Here is a 15,360-nt window from a genome sequence, read left to right as displayed (position 1 = left end):
AAGCAGGCTGCTCATTATTTCCTACAAATCAGATCGCTGAAATGAAACCCCCGAGAAAAGCGACTCAGGTACAGCAAAATCCCTTTGGCAACTCTCAAATCCAGTGTTTCAGGCAAAAGGGGTCTCTTGAATTTACCAGAGCATAGCTTAAAAAAATTGTGCATGACATGATATAATGTATGCAAAAAAAACAGCAACCATCTAGCGAATAAACTAAATTGTCGGTTAGTCTATAAACTTCACTCTAGCATAACTGTTTTAACAACAGAATTGTTACAGTCAGCAGTAGGGAGAGGTCTAAATGCCCCACAGCCTGCCTGACTTTCTTTATGACAAGGCTCAAATAGAGTATGGTGCAGTGCTGCTTCTTTTATATTGTTCCTTACCCTCCAAAATCCACTGCACCATTTGAAATGCTTTCATTTTAAATACAAGTCTCCAGCTATTATGACTCACTGGAATAGGAGAAAAAAAAAATTCTCACACTTGAGCAACTGATGCCATGACATCTGTCTGCATTTGCAAAACCTGAAACAACAGCTCAGTCCCATTCATCTCAATGGGGACTAACTCAGATACCGAATGATAACAGTGCTGACATTTAAAGTATTAATTATTTCACCACACATCAAAGCACATAAGACTGTTGAAGGAAGATGATGTTATGAAGATCTGCACAATTTACCATGAGTGACAGCTCATTCTGATATTGCCAGTGTACGCCTTGGGAGATGCGCACTCTTCCTCTCCGCCAATCAAAAAAGGGCCACATTCAAGGACCTTAGCAAAGTTCTGCAGCTCATCTTTGCTTTACTCCATGAAGCAGACCAAAGGGCAGCAAGTCCTCTGTTTGCAAAGTATGAATGAGAAGAAACAAAGTACGCATACCTCTAGAAATACCCTGAACCCAGAAAACTGAGCCAGAGGGAGCACAGCATTTGCAGTGATGGCTAACCTTCTTACAGATGTTAACAGAGAGAAAAAGGCACCAGTGGCCTTAAATTCCAATTTTGCACTAGTGACTACCTTCACTCAAGCCAACGGCAGAGTGATGCTTGGTATTCACCCTACAGAATAAAACATTTCCATGTTGCTGGCTACAGAAGCTCACTTGCTATAATCACGCTAATCCTGGGCTTGGGAGGTACAAACATACTGGTCAGCCTGCTCTGAGGGGTACACTGTGGTCTGGAGTTGGAAGGATGCTGCTAGAAGCATACTGCCAGTGGTCCGGTGGTGGTAACAGCTGTTCCAAACACCCTCCTCCCAACACAGCGTTGCCTCCTATTGCGCGTGTCTTTCATAGGCTAAAGCAGTGGTAGGAGCTGTTCTCTGCAAATGCTCTCTGTCACATCAGTTGTGTTCTGGCCAAGTGAACTTGCTCTTCCCATTTAGTAGAGCTCACTCCATCCTTGTAAGTGTGGTTTCCCACAAGCAGATAACAAGACCTTCTCAAATCTACTCACAAGCTTTAGCAAACCAGTACCCTCCTATCCTCGGTACCTGGCACAGAGACTGTACAGTTGGACAGGGCAATAATCTGTAGGATATGTTGGACTCCCTGACAGTACAACCCTGGAGTCCAACATATCCTACAGATTATTTTATATTGCATTGCTCTGACAAGTTAACCCCTGGAGGATTTCTGCCCAGCAAGGAAAATTATGTTCAAAATCTCCCCGATATACACATTTCCAGGTTAGCATCTCTATGACAAAGTAAATGCAGAGCTGTGATCAAACTTAAGATACGAAAGCCTATGAGGCATATCCTCAGCTGGGGTAAACTGATGTAAGCTTTATTAAAGTCAAGGGAACTATCATGGAACTACTTACAGCGGCAGAGAATTTGAATTTGTGTAGTATTGAAAGCAGAATATGAGGCTACTGCTAGATTAGCAGCAGCAAACACATGTCTTCTTATTCTAGGAACAGCTGATGAAAGAAAAGTAATTCAGAACATGGAGATGTATGTATGTGTAACCTGTATTCTCACCAGATTAAGGTACACACGGGGACTAAATGTTTAGTTGTGGTGATTTAAAAATAAGACTTTTTATCTCTCACTTTAACTATACACTTAACTACTAAAGTATGTAAGTTGGTTCGGCAACTGCCATTACCATATAACAAGCCATTTCTCTAGATTTTTGCTATACTCTGTAGTGCACCGTTAGATGTCCATAGAATCCTGTTGGCTTCACTCTTACAGAAGTGTTCCATCTGGGAACCTTATGGAACAGTCCACGCATCACATTTTGGTGATGAGAGGAATTTGATGGCTGAGTTGCAGCACCCTGAATGATAGCACTTAAGAGTGGAAACGCTGACAGAACCATAACTACAGCAATGCTAGCACAGCACACTTTGCAAGGAGCCTATTATAAATACACATTACAGGACGCGTATGAGCTCCCATAACAGCTCCACTGTGGCATTTAGATTTACCCTTGAAATTTATATCTAATTTTTATATTCATCTTTTCAACAGTTTATCATTTTCTTCTTCAAACAACCTGTCTTATTGTGACTCTTTAAAAAAAAAATAAAAGCTTAAGTATAATCAGGTCAAACATTAATATTTGATTGTATATTAAATATCGAGGGCATAGGCAGATACACACAATACTAACAAAGATCATTGTTTTTCTGTTTCCATGTTTTAGAAGAGTATTGGTGTTCTGGTGATTAAACGATATGACTAGAACCCGAGAGATCTATTTCCTCATCTCTCATCAGCTTTCCTGTATAACCACAGGCAAGTGGTTATTCGTCCTTCTGTGGCAATGGCTCATGTATAAAATGGAAGCATGTGTCTTTCTGTAACGGGTTGCCCATGTCTGATGCAGTGAGGCCCTGATGAACCCTCTGAGGTCTGGTTTTATATGAATAATTATTCGTGTTATACCTGTGAAGTACCTATAGCCAGCTACCCAGTATTTTTCATGTGACTTGACCCTTCATGCTTTTCATTTGAGGTTATATCCCAGCACTCAGTAATTATGAAGGACTTAATACAACATGACCCTGCTAGTACCGGGGCTGCTAGTTGTTGCTGCTGTTACTAGCTCTGACAGAACTACATCTTCCCGTGCTTTTAGTTTGCAGGATTTCACACTTTCCAGTCTCCTGGGCTTGATATTAATGCCTCTGCATTTCTTAGGGTTTTGCCAAGTGCAAGCTGAATGTAAAGGGAAGGTATTTAGAGGAGAAATTGTCATTTATAGAGGCAACTACAATTCAGGAGGGAAGTGGTCTTATTTGTGTCTCCAAGCCTACTGCATTCTCTGACATGTTATCTACAAACTTTGTGACAGCTCAGAGGAATATATTGCAATATAAAGTACTAAAAGTATCAAGAAAATAATAAACGTCAATTATCACCAAAAAAACCCCAGATTTTCATTATGATGCACAGGACTACCTTACCAGTAATTATAAAATCTATTGAACTTTCCTCTTCAGTATTTTATATATTATTTGTCTGCTACACTCTACCCAACAATTAGCTGCACTTCTGTGCTGCTGCTACTGAGCATATTTTACGGAGCGCTATGGATACACACATGCATTCTGTGGGCTGTGACATTCAAACAACCTGGTTTCTTGAGGCTGTTTTCTGGTAGCTTCTCTGCTGTCTATGCTGGTTGAGCTCTTCACCCTTTCTTTCAGTGGAGGATTAATTCAGATCTCTCTTACCATTTTCCATTTTCACAAAAATGTGCTGGTACTGTGCATCTTTGATGCTCCTACCTTTCTGATGAAATCTGATAGAAATTGGTCAAGAGGTTCAAAAATTGTTGTGGAAGTTCTGAAGAAAACTTACAGGCAGAAGGACCTTGACTGCCTCAATATGGCTTGTCTAGGTTAAAAATCAATGCATTTGTTCACAGCAGGATCACAGCAGTTTTCTGATAGCACAGCCACAGAAAGAAAAAAAAATGCCACCATGTTATTTTCATGGCTTAGAAGTTGTTTTTACTGCTATTAGCAGCAACAGCCTGGGGGAATTGATTACACAGGTGAGCCTCTACCTAAGAGCTGTGTTTATCATTTTGCCTGCCATGGTGGAAGAACTGCAGGTTCTTGAATAGACGGATTGAAAAGTTGTCTGTTCTACCCTCGCTCTATCAGCGTGGCATCTTCTGTGAAATGCTGCTTTGTAACATATGGCAGTAAGCACCCACTCACTCCTCAGAGAATGCTAACAGATATCCCTATGCCAATAACAGCAGTAAAACAGGGATAGTATATTTAACTTTATTCTCTTCTACTGGCTCCTACATACATCTTCATGTCCTTTTTTGTGGAAGCACTCTAACTAACATGGCAAAGAACTGCACTGCAGTCTGACTCAAGTCCCCCCTAGATGGTACAAGTAAGTCTTGCACTTAAAACAGCTTTGCAATAATAAGAATACTTTTCTTCACAGAAGAATGCACATTTCTGTTACACAGCTCTGTATCACTCCATTCCTAAACCTCTTTCAGCACAGGTACCAACAGCACACAGGTGGTGGCCCTCAGTAATGCTTGTGTTGAAGACACTGTGAGAGCAAGGCCTCAGGAAGTAGAAAATGGCACAGAAGAACTTTACATTTAAATCTGTGATAGTAACCAAAGAATTAACAGTCTCTTTTTCTCTGAAGGTCATCGCATCAGGCCTAGCAGAGCCCCTGCAAGCCCTGTACTGCACATGAATCAATGACACCGTTGTTCCTTTGCTTAAGGAGTGCCCGACTCCGGTAAGTTAACCTGTCCCACCTCTTTAGGAACATGATTGTATTTTCATGCAGATTTGAATCTTTACCCTGTTTGATGGCTTTGCCGGTTATCTCTCAGGAAAAGGAGGTAGGTTTAGCCTGCTCAGACATCAGATTCATCTTTTCCCAGGGACCAGTGAATCAATGCACTACCTTAGAAGAAAATGTATTTCAAAAGCTTTGGGCCAGATCCTGATCTCACAAGCCCAGGAATAATTCCAGAACAACTCTGCACTGCACTGGGGTTATTTTGGTGCAAAATCAGAAGAAAGTCCTAATCTCTTTGAGCTTGATTCAAAGTCAGTTTCAGTCAATGGATATAATTTCAGTATCTTCAATTAATTATGGATCAGACCTCTATCATAACAAAAATAAACCTTTGTCAGTTAAGCTTATATTTCATTACAGTACCTCGTATAATTGAAGACTTAATTCTTGCTGCAGGTTTCTAGGTGTAGCAGTTGTATGAATAAATACCTTTCCACATACACACCTAAACACTAATTTAGCATGTGTACTAAAATAAAGGCTACTTTAAACTATAAAATGGCATAAGACAGTAACAGGATCTTCACAAATCATTGGCTCTTTCTGAAGTCCTGCAGTGTCCAATTTTCATTTAAATTTTTCCGCTTTTGGAAAAATTCTAACTCATTCACTCAACAGGTGGTTAAGCTTTTACCTTAAAATTTTTAAATAAAAAATTTCTTGGACCTTCATTATTATTTTTGAGTTAAATTATGATTTAAAATTTGACAATTATAATACACAAAGATTATTTAATGAGGATTGTTGGTAGTAAGAGGCTTTAAAAAATTAAATAAATCCTTCCACTTTGAGAAATATGAATATGATTTGGTGGGAGCAAGTCATTCAACTTAAATATAAATCCATCCTTTAGAACTCGGCGCACCATTATTCTCCAGCCATGCTTAATAGGCTTCAGAAACTTTAGTGTCTACATCATATGCTGTCATTGTTACTACTGGTACAGACAGTTCAATGAGATGGTCATTTGGTCCCATCTGATTTTTTTCTTTCAGATCTATAGATAATGTCCTCCTGCTAGCAGAGGTGAATATAGGGCACTAAATAAGTTGATAATCCATTTAAGAATTAAAAAACCCCAACACATTTATTTTCCACTCAGCTCATTGGCTTCTCTCGACACAAGATGCTCTCCTTGTCCTCTGAGATTATCTTGAAAATGAAAGGTTACCCCCAGCAAGACGGAAATGTAAAATAAATACTGTTATAAATAAAACATCTTCCAGCATGTAGAACAATGCTATCATGTTGCTGTACACTCAATATCTATAGGCAGACCCATATAATAACAGCATGAGCTCTAATCTGGAAAAAATATTAACACGTGTAGTAACAGTGCCTTAACACCTCTGCACAACAATGAAGCTATCTCCTTACACGTCCAAATGTCACAACTAGCAGAGTGGCCTTCAAACAGCAAGAAGCTAAATAAAGCAAGCAAGCAAGCAAGCAGAGAGTTGTCAATACTGATTACCAAAACAAAGAGGCTCTGAGCTCGAGCTCCTCTAGCGTCAATCGCAATCACCTACCTGTGTAAATAAACCTGCCTGGTGCACCTTTGCAAAACTGTTTGGATTTGTATGATAATGTCACTTCAACCACTCCGGGAATGTGACGTGGAGGTGTCTGAACTCGAATGGCATGAGGCGTGATAAGCTAGGAAATAACAAAAGGAGACGCATGATTATGACATGTCTGTGTTATTCCCTCTGCCTTACTTTTCACCCTCCAAACACACTTTATGAGTCAACGCATTGCTTATTCCTATCTAGGAGACACTAGGTCAGGCAAGCGATACATCTGCTCTAGCTTCTTGCCTCCAGGAGAGGAAAACACATTTTAGGATAAATTGTCATCAGGAAAATTGTACTGCTTATACCCATGGGTTAATTGCTGGCTTATTTCTGCACCCAGCCGGAATTCTTTCTCCTTCCCAAACTCTAACCCTTTCTTTTATTTCTTTGCCTTTACCTGTCTCCAGACGCCTAGAATTGTTCAATTCCATTCTGGATATTACTGAGCAGTTGGCCTCAATAATATCACAAAGCAAGGAGTTCCACAGAGAAAACATGTTCCGTGAATTTCCGTCACACAGGTTTATACGGCCCGCCTTACACACCACCATTTTTGTACCATTACTGGAATAGGAATTAACACTGTTCCCCCTCCACTTTGCTCAGAAAAGGAGTGTTTCTTCAGTTTAGCAACAGGGAGGCACCCCTACCTACCTCACTCCATACAAGCATGGTTCCAAATACAACTTGCAGCCCATCAAAGAAGTTGTCTCCAATAATGATCACCATTGCTCCCCCGGTAGTCCAGCCTTCACTTGGGCTGATTGCTTTGATGCACGGCGTGGCTAAACAAAACAAAAAGGACATCAGAGCATCAGGTTATGTGTGGGTTTTTTTTCCCCAACACAGCTTTGAGACTGTTTGCAATACTGAGTGTAAACCCTTGCAGCAGATGGGTGCAAACCCTTGCAGCAGATGGGTGCAAGCAACTTCTGTGCACATTAAGCAGTCCTAAGTCATACTGATGCAAACTGCAGCTTAGAGCAGCTTCACCTGGCCACTCCTGGGAGCTTCTGCGCTGCTGCAGCTTCACAGCTGGCAAGAATTCCCTAGTGCTGACAAAGGCCTAGGACAAGTCCCCTCCAGCCATTCACCCATGAAGGCTGCTTTACCATTCCACGAAGCCCAGTAAATAAATAAATAAATAAATAAAAGCGTGTTTTCTGCCTTGCTAGTGTTAATTACTTGCCTATTCATTACTGGCACTTAACATCGTGTCATTAAAGCCTAATAGGCCAACTGTAGTGGGTGTAAAAATGAAACACTTAAATGATTGTGCAGAAGCTGTTTAAAAAAACCCCCACTCATTAGCATATGATCACACAAAAGCTAAACCCTGTGGAAAGAGAGGTAGATTAAGATTTATTAAGTTTATCAATGGATAAAAAAAGATATGGGAATATCAAATGTTTCCTCCAATTCCTATCAGGAGACAATTTCTAATAATTTTCTTGACTTTATAGAGTAGATTTTTTTCCTCCTCTCTTCCATATGTTCAAGGCCTCTGGACTATACATCCCATCAGGAACCCAATATGGTTTCCAGGCCATAACCAAAGTCAATCCATCACTCCATTCCCAATGTTGACAGGGTCAGAGGTGGAGGGGAACTTTGGCAGTGCTCCAAAAACATGAGACTCCTTTGAACAGCCAGTCAATCACATCCAATCAGTCAAGGAAAAACTGGATGGCTTCCTAGGCTAGGAATCCTGGGATTTTCCTTCTACCATTTCACTGCCCGCTGGGGGAGAATTAACACCACTCTGAATTCTTTACTGATTCAATCATTTTCTTCCAGTTCATTAATTCTTCTTTTAGGTTGATATAGGGCACAGTTAAGAATTGGGGCAGCAAAACATTATAATGAAATAATATCCTTGCTTGTCTTTTCTACTAACATCACTAGCTCTTCTCACTTTCACTAGCTGCAGGGGAGGGAAAAGTAGACACAGATAGCATTTTCTAGTAATTTTGAGTACTGTCTGCATGAGAGAGGTGGAATGTGTTGGTAATGAATGTATGGGAAGAGGGAGAGGAGGGGCCAGCATTTTGAAGCTTAACAGATACAAGTATTTGTAATTGCTTTAATATAGTCCCAAACCCATCCTGTAGACGGCCATGAGTCTTGCTTAGCCAAACAAACTAAAATCAATTAGTGTCACTTTCCTTCTGTGCATTGTTATGCTTTGCGCATAGTTTGTTTAAGGGAAGTAGTGACACTTTTTCATACACATCTTGTGCTGTAACAGTTCTGTTTAACTAAGATGTCATGTTGCCTAATTTGCCTGAAATCAAATCTATCCCAGCTGAACGAGAAGTCTGAAGTTTAGATAATACTTAGTGTTTCTACATTTTTCATCTTTGCAGTACAAATTAATTAATAAATTGGGGGGGGGGGGGGGCAGCCTCTTAGATGTCAAGAGGATCATATTTTGCATGCAGTAGACGCTGTTTTCCTGCCTTTCCTTCTATAACCCCCCGAGGTTCTGTAGTTCCCCCTTAGCTCTCTGTCCCTCCTGAAAACAAATAGAAGTTGAAGAATGGGTAATATGCTTTTGCATTCGTTTGCATCCTGTTCTTCAAATATCCTACCTTCCGAGGGGTCAAGTCTCCTTGCTCTCCGTCCATGCTTGGAGTTGTTGTGAACAAACATGTTGTCAGACACTGCCAGTACGTGCCCATCAACATTCACTGTTGTTGATAGCACAACCTAGATATTTAGAAAGGGAAGAAAAAAGAAGCAGGTAAACAATTTACTTTGAAATGCAATTTGTTAAGTATTAATTATTCAGTTTAGTTAAAACCCTGTTCTGTTTGTAAAATGGCATCATGTTCTGCAGGGTTTACACACTAACAAGAAGGGGAGAAAATATTTTCAGCCTTCATTCTATGCATTAATTCCATTTACCATAGCATCCTAAGGGCCATATAAAGTCCTTACTGTATAATGAACCAGCTACTGCAGATGGCCCTAAATTTAGTTTCCAATGATGCACTGTAGCATAGCTGATGGCAAAGAGATCTATATATACCAACCAGGAGGGCAGGCTGCAGAGCACCACAGCAATTTGCCCTCTGATACATACATGCAGATTCAGAGCCATCTGCTGTACTGCGCACACATGCAAATATATCTGCATCTGCTCCGAAAATACAGGTCTCCATTGACTGAGCAAAGTGGAAACTCCTACTACGTGAAAACAGTACCTAATATCGTGTCTGGTTTTTGACCTATGCGTGCTTAGTGCCTCCTGAAAATCATCTGGGCCTGAGGACCCTGGAATCAAGCAGCAGTTTTTAAACCTTAGCCTCCATGACTTATATTGCTGGGCTCCAACAGCATATGAATTCTTAGAGGAAGTAACTGTATATGTTAATTAATCCCACTTAGTTTTCCCTTTACAATACAATATCCAAAGCTGTAAGTCCTATAAATCCAGAAATATACGTGCCTTTAAACCACAGACTTTTAGGAAAAGATGAACAAACTGCATTTTTTAACTACTGAAAGAAGATGCATCTTATTGAAACTTTCAGGTTTCAGCCATCGGTTACTGTAAATCAGTTTAACTCCATTCAGTTGCCACACAGCTACGGTAATTCACAGCTATTGAGAATCTGACCCTGGATGTGTTCATGAATTTTCACAGATACAGCTGTCATAGTCTAGGTAAGAGAATGTCAAGCTCTAATTGTTGATAAAACTATATTCAGCATATAGCAAGAGAAACTTTGCCCTCCTACAGGATTATGCTAGCTTAAAGAATACTTTCTTTCTTGAGACAAGTTTAATTCATTCCACAAGGCTCTTGTCATACTGTACTCTTATACTTCTCAAGCATTCTTGTCACAAAATGTGTTGCTTTTGTGTGCCAACTGATTTCATCATTGCACATTTGGGTGGAGTGAGACTCCTATCCAAAGTGAACATTTCCCGCATGACATATCTGAACCCACTCAGATGCACTTCATTATTTTCCGTTAAACAATGGAAATAAATTTCAATCTCTCACTGGCCAGTACAGAGCATACTATGGCAACAGGGGAATAGACCTGAATTATTCCAGTGTCTGAAATATTTACGACAACTGTTTAAATTGTAACCAAATGTAAATAAAAAGTGTATCATACATATACAGTTACACTATATAATACATACATATCTGACCTCACATACACAAGGTATGTATGTGATAAACGCACACACCCACATGCTCTCAGTATGAGATCTTCATAATATATGCAGACTTCAAGTATACACACGTTCCCTGTTTGAATAACCATTTTGGTGTAAATGTTGCACACAATGCAAGAGCCACAATTCAGGAAGAGTTGTAGGGATCCCTCTAGCATGAGTAATGGCAAGAAACAGTCCTCTCTTTAGAAGGTAAGTGCTGAGCACCCCCCATTCCCTGAGCCAGCAGGAATGGAAGATGCACTTTTAGACTTCTCTCCATGAACGGTTCCATTTTTATTCACCTCTCCCATTCATTGCAGCAGGGTCAAAGCCACTTGGCATTTCACAGGCTGGGACCTAGGGTAAATAAATACAGGATTTGCAGGGACAGGACAAAATGCAAAGTTCAGATCTGGACCAGAACCTTCTCAAAGTTTTGGACCTTACTTGCAGTAATCTCTAAGGTACTGCTGAAATTCAGCAGAGACCTTTGTCATCTTTGCTACGACACTGCTAGCCAACTCATTATCAATGATGTGGAGTAAAAACACGTGAGATTACGGACACAAAAATTACTGAACTTCTTCACTTTGCTCCAGTCATTCCCTCTTGCCTGATGTAGATGACAATCCAATTGTTTTATACTGAAGATTAAAACCCAATGTTTTATGGATAAAAGGAAGAGGAATGTGCATTCCACTATGGTCTCTAACTCCCAGGCCCTTCCCTTTCACAAGCCAACTGCTTTCCCCCAGTGAGTATTTCCTGGGTCATGAAGGGTGACCCTTTCCATCTGGAATCAATCAGTCAACTCCTGACAACTTCCTGAAACACCTCACTCCATTTCCTGTTCTCTCCCCCTTCTCTCCTTCCCCCTGGTTTGCTTCACTCTTCAAAACTGCAGGCCACAGCAGCTTAATGTTAGAGGGTCAGACACAGTTAGACTCCAAAACACTACACAAGAACACCTTTGACCTTCAAAAATCTTTACATCTTAGCTAAACAAATCAAGGTCAACGTTTCTTACCATTACCTTGTTAACCATTTCTATGCATTTTTGCCAATACCCTTTCTGAACACATATTTATCAATAACACTTGTTCTCCTAACATCGTAAAACATTCCAGGCCTTTTTTTTTTTTAAAACTGGTATTTAGTGCTGATGAAAGGTGATGTGCAAGCTTCCCTGGAGATTTAAATTCTCAGATTTGTCCACAGTCCTGGCAAATTACCGGCAAATCGTTTTGGTGCGTTTTTCTTTTCCTGATCTGGTGGCACTACTTCTTGTGTATGATAATTTGGCTTCTGTGCCTATTCAGTTGATGGTCTTTTCCCTCAAGTCAGTAGTTAAAGCAAAATGTAATCCTAAGGGAGTGATCTGAGAACACCAAAATATGTCAGGTAGGCCATGGACTCTGGTAATTGTAGCTGAGGGCCAAATTTGACACAGACAGCATAAAGACCAAAGATTTTGTGCCACCCAGCAGGTGGATCAACCCGTCACCTCTCCTGGAGTTTTAGAGAACAACCAATCAAGCAAGAAATAGACACGGCAACATGTTACTCCTTCATCCATCCAAACATAGGTTCCGTCTCTAGGAGCAGCGAGGGAGTTACAGGCTTCTAAGTGGTGTTTTCAGCAGTTCTTAAGATTCTCTCTGCAAATCTGCAAGGGTCTTGTTATTAGCTATGAAGCCACAGACATAAAACAATGATTCCCCAGCAGTACTGAAGAAATGCATGTGCTGTATCTCCACATTATTTTTGTTTCCCGGGTGGATTTCTGTAATGTAATCCCTGCTCAAAAACCACAATGAGAGTTCACCTACCATGACATTCAGTCAAGCTGTCTTTAGCACGTTAAACTCAGGTTCTCTGAGCTGCACTGCCCCTCTTTCACTTCCATGCACAGTTCAAAGTGTGGTATTTCTTTACAAACCTTTACCTGGGTACTACAATCTTTCCTCCCCCATCTATACTTTATATCAGTATTTCTATATTCTAAAGTATGCTCCTCTTCAAATCACATATATGCAAGTAAATACACATCATCATATATATAAAAGCTGTATCACTCACAGACACCTATTTAGACATATGGTACAAACATTCCAGGCATACAGGCATTCACTTACATGTAACATATCTCATCACTGTGTAAATGATCTCTCTCAAAAAATTCCTGTTACCATTCCAAGTGTGGAAAAAATTCTTTATGACATTGTACATCTGGAAACAATATTACATTCCTGATGCACTTTCCCTTATAACTCTCTAGTCACAGCACCATGTTATTTTAACTTTTCAAAAGAATAACTACTATGAGGATTTAAAAAATTATCATTATTATTATTTTCCAGCTGGGTGGAAGAAAAGATGTCAGGCCTCATCCTGCTGTCTTCACTTGGACAAGGCTCCCATTGATGTCAATAGGCGTTTTAGCTGAGCGAGTAATACAGGAGTAGATGCTCAAATATAACGTGTTTGCTTCATAGTTGGATTAGGAATAAGATAAACAATGTGAAAAACGCCAGCAGCCTCTCTCTGCTCAAAACTTCCATTGAATTCTTTGGGAAATCCTCCCCGAGACCCTGAGCCTGCTGCAAACTCGAGGCTAAGAGAAAAAACTATGCACATGGCCTTCATTTCAGGAATGGGGCCTCCTAAGATTATAGGGGCACAGGGGTAGGAGATAACGCCTGGGTCACTGACATCTAGGCTCCTGCTATTACAACCAAACCACATAGTTACTTTCATAAAATTGTCTTCAACTTTTTCAAGCTTTTGCCTTTGCTACTCTTCTTGTTTTAAAACCTACTTGTCCTGATAGTTAGGGAATTTATGGCTTACAGCCTAAATTTATTCCTAGTCAGTTTATACTTAACACTAGCTTTAAAATTATTTCCCATTCTGATCTACCTTAGGATATTTTTAGACAGCAGTTATGCCCTTTCTCAGTGCATGTCACTGAAGTATTTGAGCCAAGCTCTTGTCCACTCCCCAGTCACCTTAATGACCCATTCCTGCACCTGTTCCAAGTTCATTTTCATTCTCTTTTGAAGATAGTTAAACCAGTATATTGTATTCCAAACAAGAAATCAGTAGGGTACAATCGTACAAATGCATCCTTCTTTCTACTGGCAAAGCTTACCTGAGACACAGTAGAATCTCATCTTTGGTTTGTTTTTAATAGACGATACACAACTCTGGCAGCTCACTGCCACAATAGCTATTTGGTCTTCAGATCTGAGCACATTAAGCTCCTTCAGCATTTTTTTCTTTTGCAGTTGCAGTCTGTCCATCCCTCCCTTACTCATATGGAATCTAAAATAACGTCACCTTTTGTTGGGTCAGTCACTATCTGATGAAGAAATCTGCCACCCAGTAATAGCTCTGGACTCTGCTGATACTAGTTGCATTTGTTTCGCAATTTATACCTGGGAAATTAGTCTCCCATAACGACATTAGTCCGTGGAGTATTCCTCTCTCTAACAACAGTTCAGCGATCTCTATCTATATCCAAATCTGACCATGTGGGTCTTGGCACATTCTTTCACCATCAGTCTGAAAAGGATTTTGATTTAGACCAGTTACATTTTATTCTTGCTACCCATTTTTGTTTCTTTACAGTCTACAACTCACAATGTTATCCCACCACTCCTACCCGTTTTTCTTTTTCCTGAATGACACGGATCCTTCAGTGCTTCCTATTAGAAGCTAGCTGGGTGAATTCTCAAACACAGCCAGCTTTGCTCACGTGCCTTATGATTAACTGATCCAACCACTCTGAGGTCAGGAAGGAAATCTCCCCAGGGATACACCTTGTTATTTTTCCTTTCTCTTTCTCCCTAGAGCACCTAGAGGGGGATACCTACCAGGAAACATTCCATGTCATGATTTCTGCTGAAAACGGAGGGCAATTGCTGACCTTTCTCTTTTTGTTTCTAAAAAAGCACGTTGGTTCAAAGATGACCATTGTTAGTACTGATCTTCTGTTGCCTTGTACCATTCTCTCGACCGTGGCACAGTAGGATCTGTTTAATCAGTATGTTACTGGATGAAGCAGAATTCCCAATCAACAGGAGTCTAATGCCTTAGCACCAGGTCTCAGCTGAAGCATTTTAGCTGAAGTGCCTCATCTTAATTCCACAGAATTATTGTCCCCCATTACACACCGGTCATTACCATTAAGTATCATCGGGCTTCAATCAAGTTCTCTAGGAGAAGTCCTCATTAAATGGAGGGCATCATATTTTTTTTTTTTTTATTCTGTTGCTGGGAGAATCACTCACTGAGAATACAGCAATGACAGTAATCACAATACCTGTGTAAACTCAGATTTGCAGACTAGCTGAACTCAAATAGTCAGCACTATGGTTTGAATAGGTGATTTTAGCATGCTTTTTGTTTCAGTTTTCCACTGACAATCTTTACTCAGAAATATTTTAATTGATAAATAATCAATATTTGCTTCAGTTAAATTCACAAGGACATATTACTCAATCTGCATACATATTTGGGCAGCCATCAAGTAACCATGAAAATATCCATTAGTTCTAGAAAGATTCCCTTTCCCTGCTTTAGCCACTGACAGACATTGAAGTAGTGAGTGATTCACAATAAAACTATATTACTACTGGGGAAAAAAACCCCACTAAATAATGATCACATATCCTTTAACTTCTGAGGTATAACATTTTTTTCAACAGCAGAAAACCTTTGTATTTGATTAAAAAAAATGTAAGTTAAGAGATTTTCATCGTATCTTTGAAGCTCTACTTAATATCAAAGCAAATTTCAA

General features: G+C 40.0%; 1 protein-coding gene across 5 annotated transcripts in view; it reads right to left on the bottom strand.

Moving 5' to 3' along the window:
- The window catches only part of EBF2 (EBF transcription factor 2), a 145,291-nt gene that overhangs the window by 17,501 nt on the left and 112,430 nt on the right, over positions 1 to 15,360 (bottom strand). For 4 of the 5 annotated variants that reach the window (XM_075523678.1, XM_075523680.1, XM_075523681.1 and 1 more), the window contains 3 exons: positions 8,975 to 9,092; positions 7,038 to 7,168; positions 6,339 to 6,465 (listed from right to left, as the gene is read on the bottom strand). In XM_075523678.1, coding sequence (XP_075379793.1) covers positions 6,339 to 6,465; positions 7,038 to 7,168; positions 8,975 to 9,092 — 376 coding nt within the window. Of the gene's footprint in view, positions 1 to 6,338; positions 6,466 to 7,037; positions 7,196 to 8,971; positions 9,093 to 15,360 lie in introns of all 5 variants that reach the window. The other variant, XM_075523677.1, reaches the window with a different exon arrangement.

Source organism: Mycteria americana, chromosome 23, assembly GCF_035582795.1.
Source record: "Mycteria americana isolate JAX WOST 10 ecotype Jacksonville Zoo and Gardens chromosome 23, USCA_MyAme_1.0, whole genome shotgun sequence".
NCBI lineage: Eukaryota > Metazoa > Chordata > Aves > Ciconiiformes > Ciconiidae > Mycteria > Mycteria americana.
The sequence above is the reverse complement of the archived record's forward strand: the minus strand, read 5'-3'. Positions and strand labels throughout refer to the sequence as shown.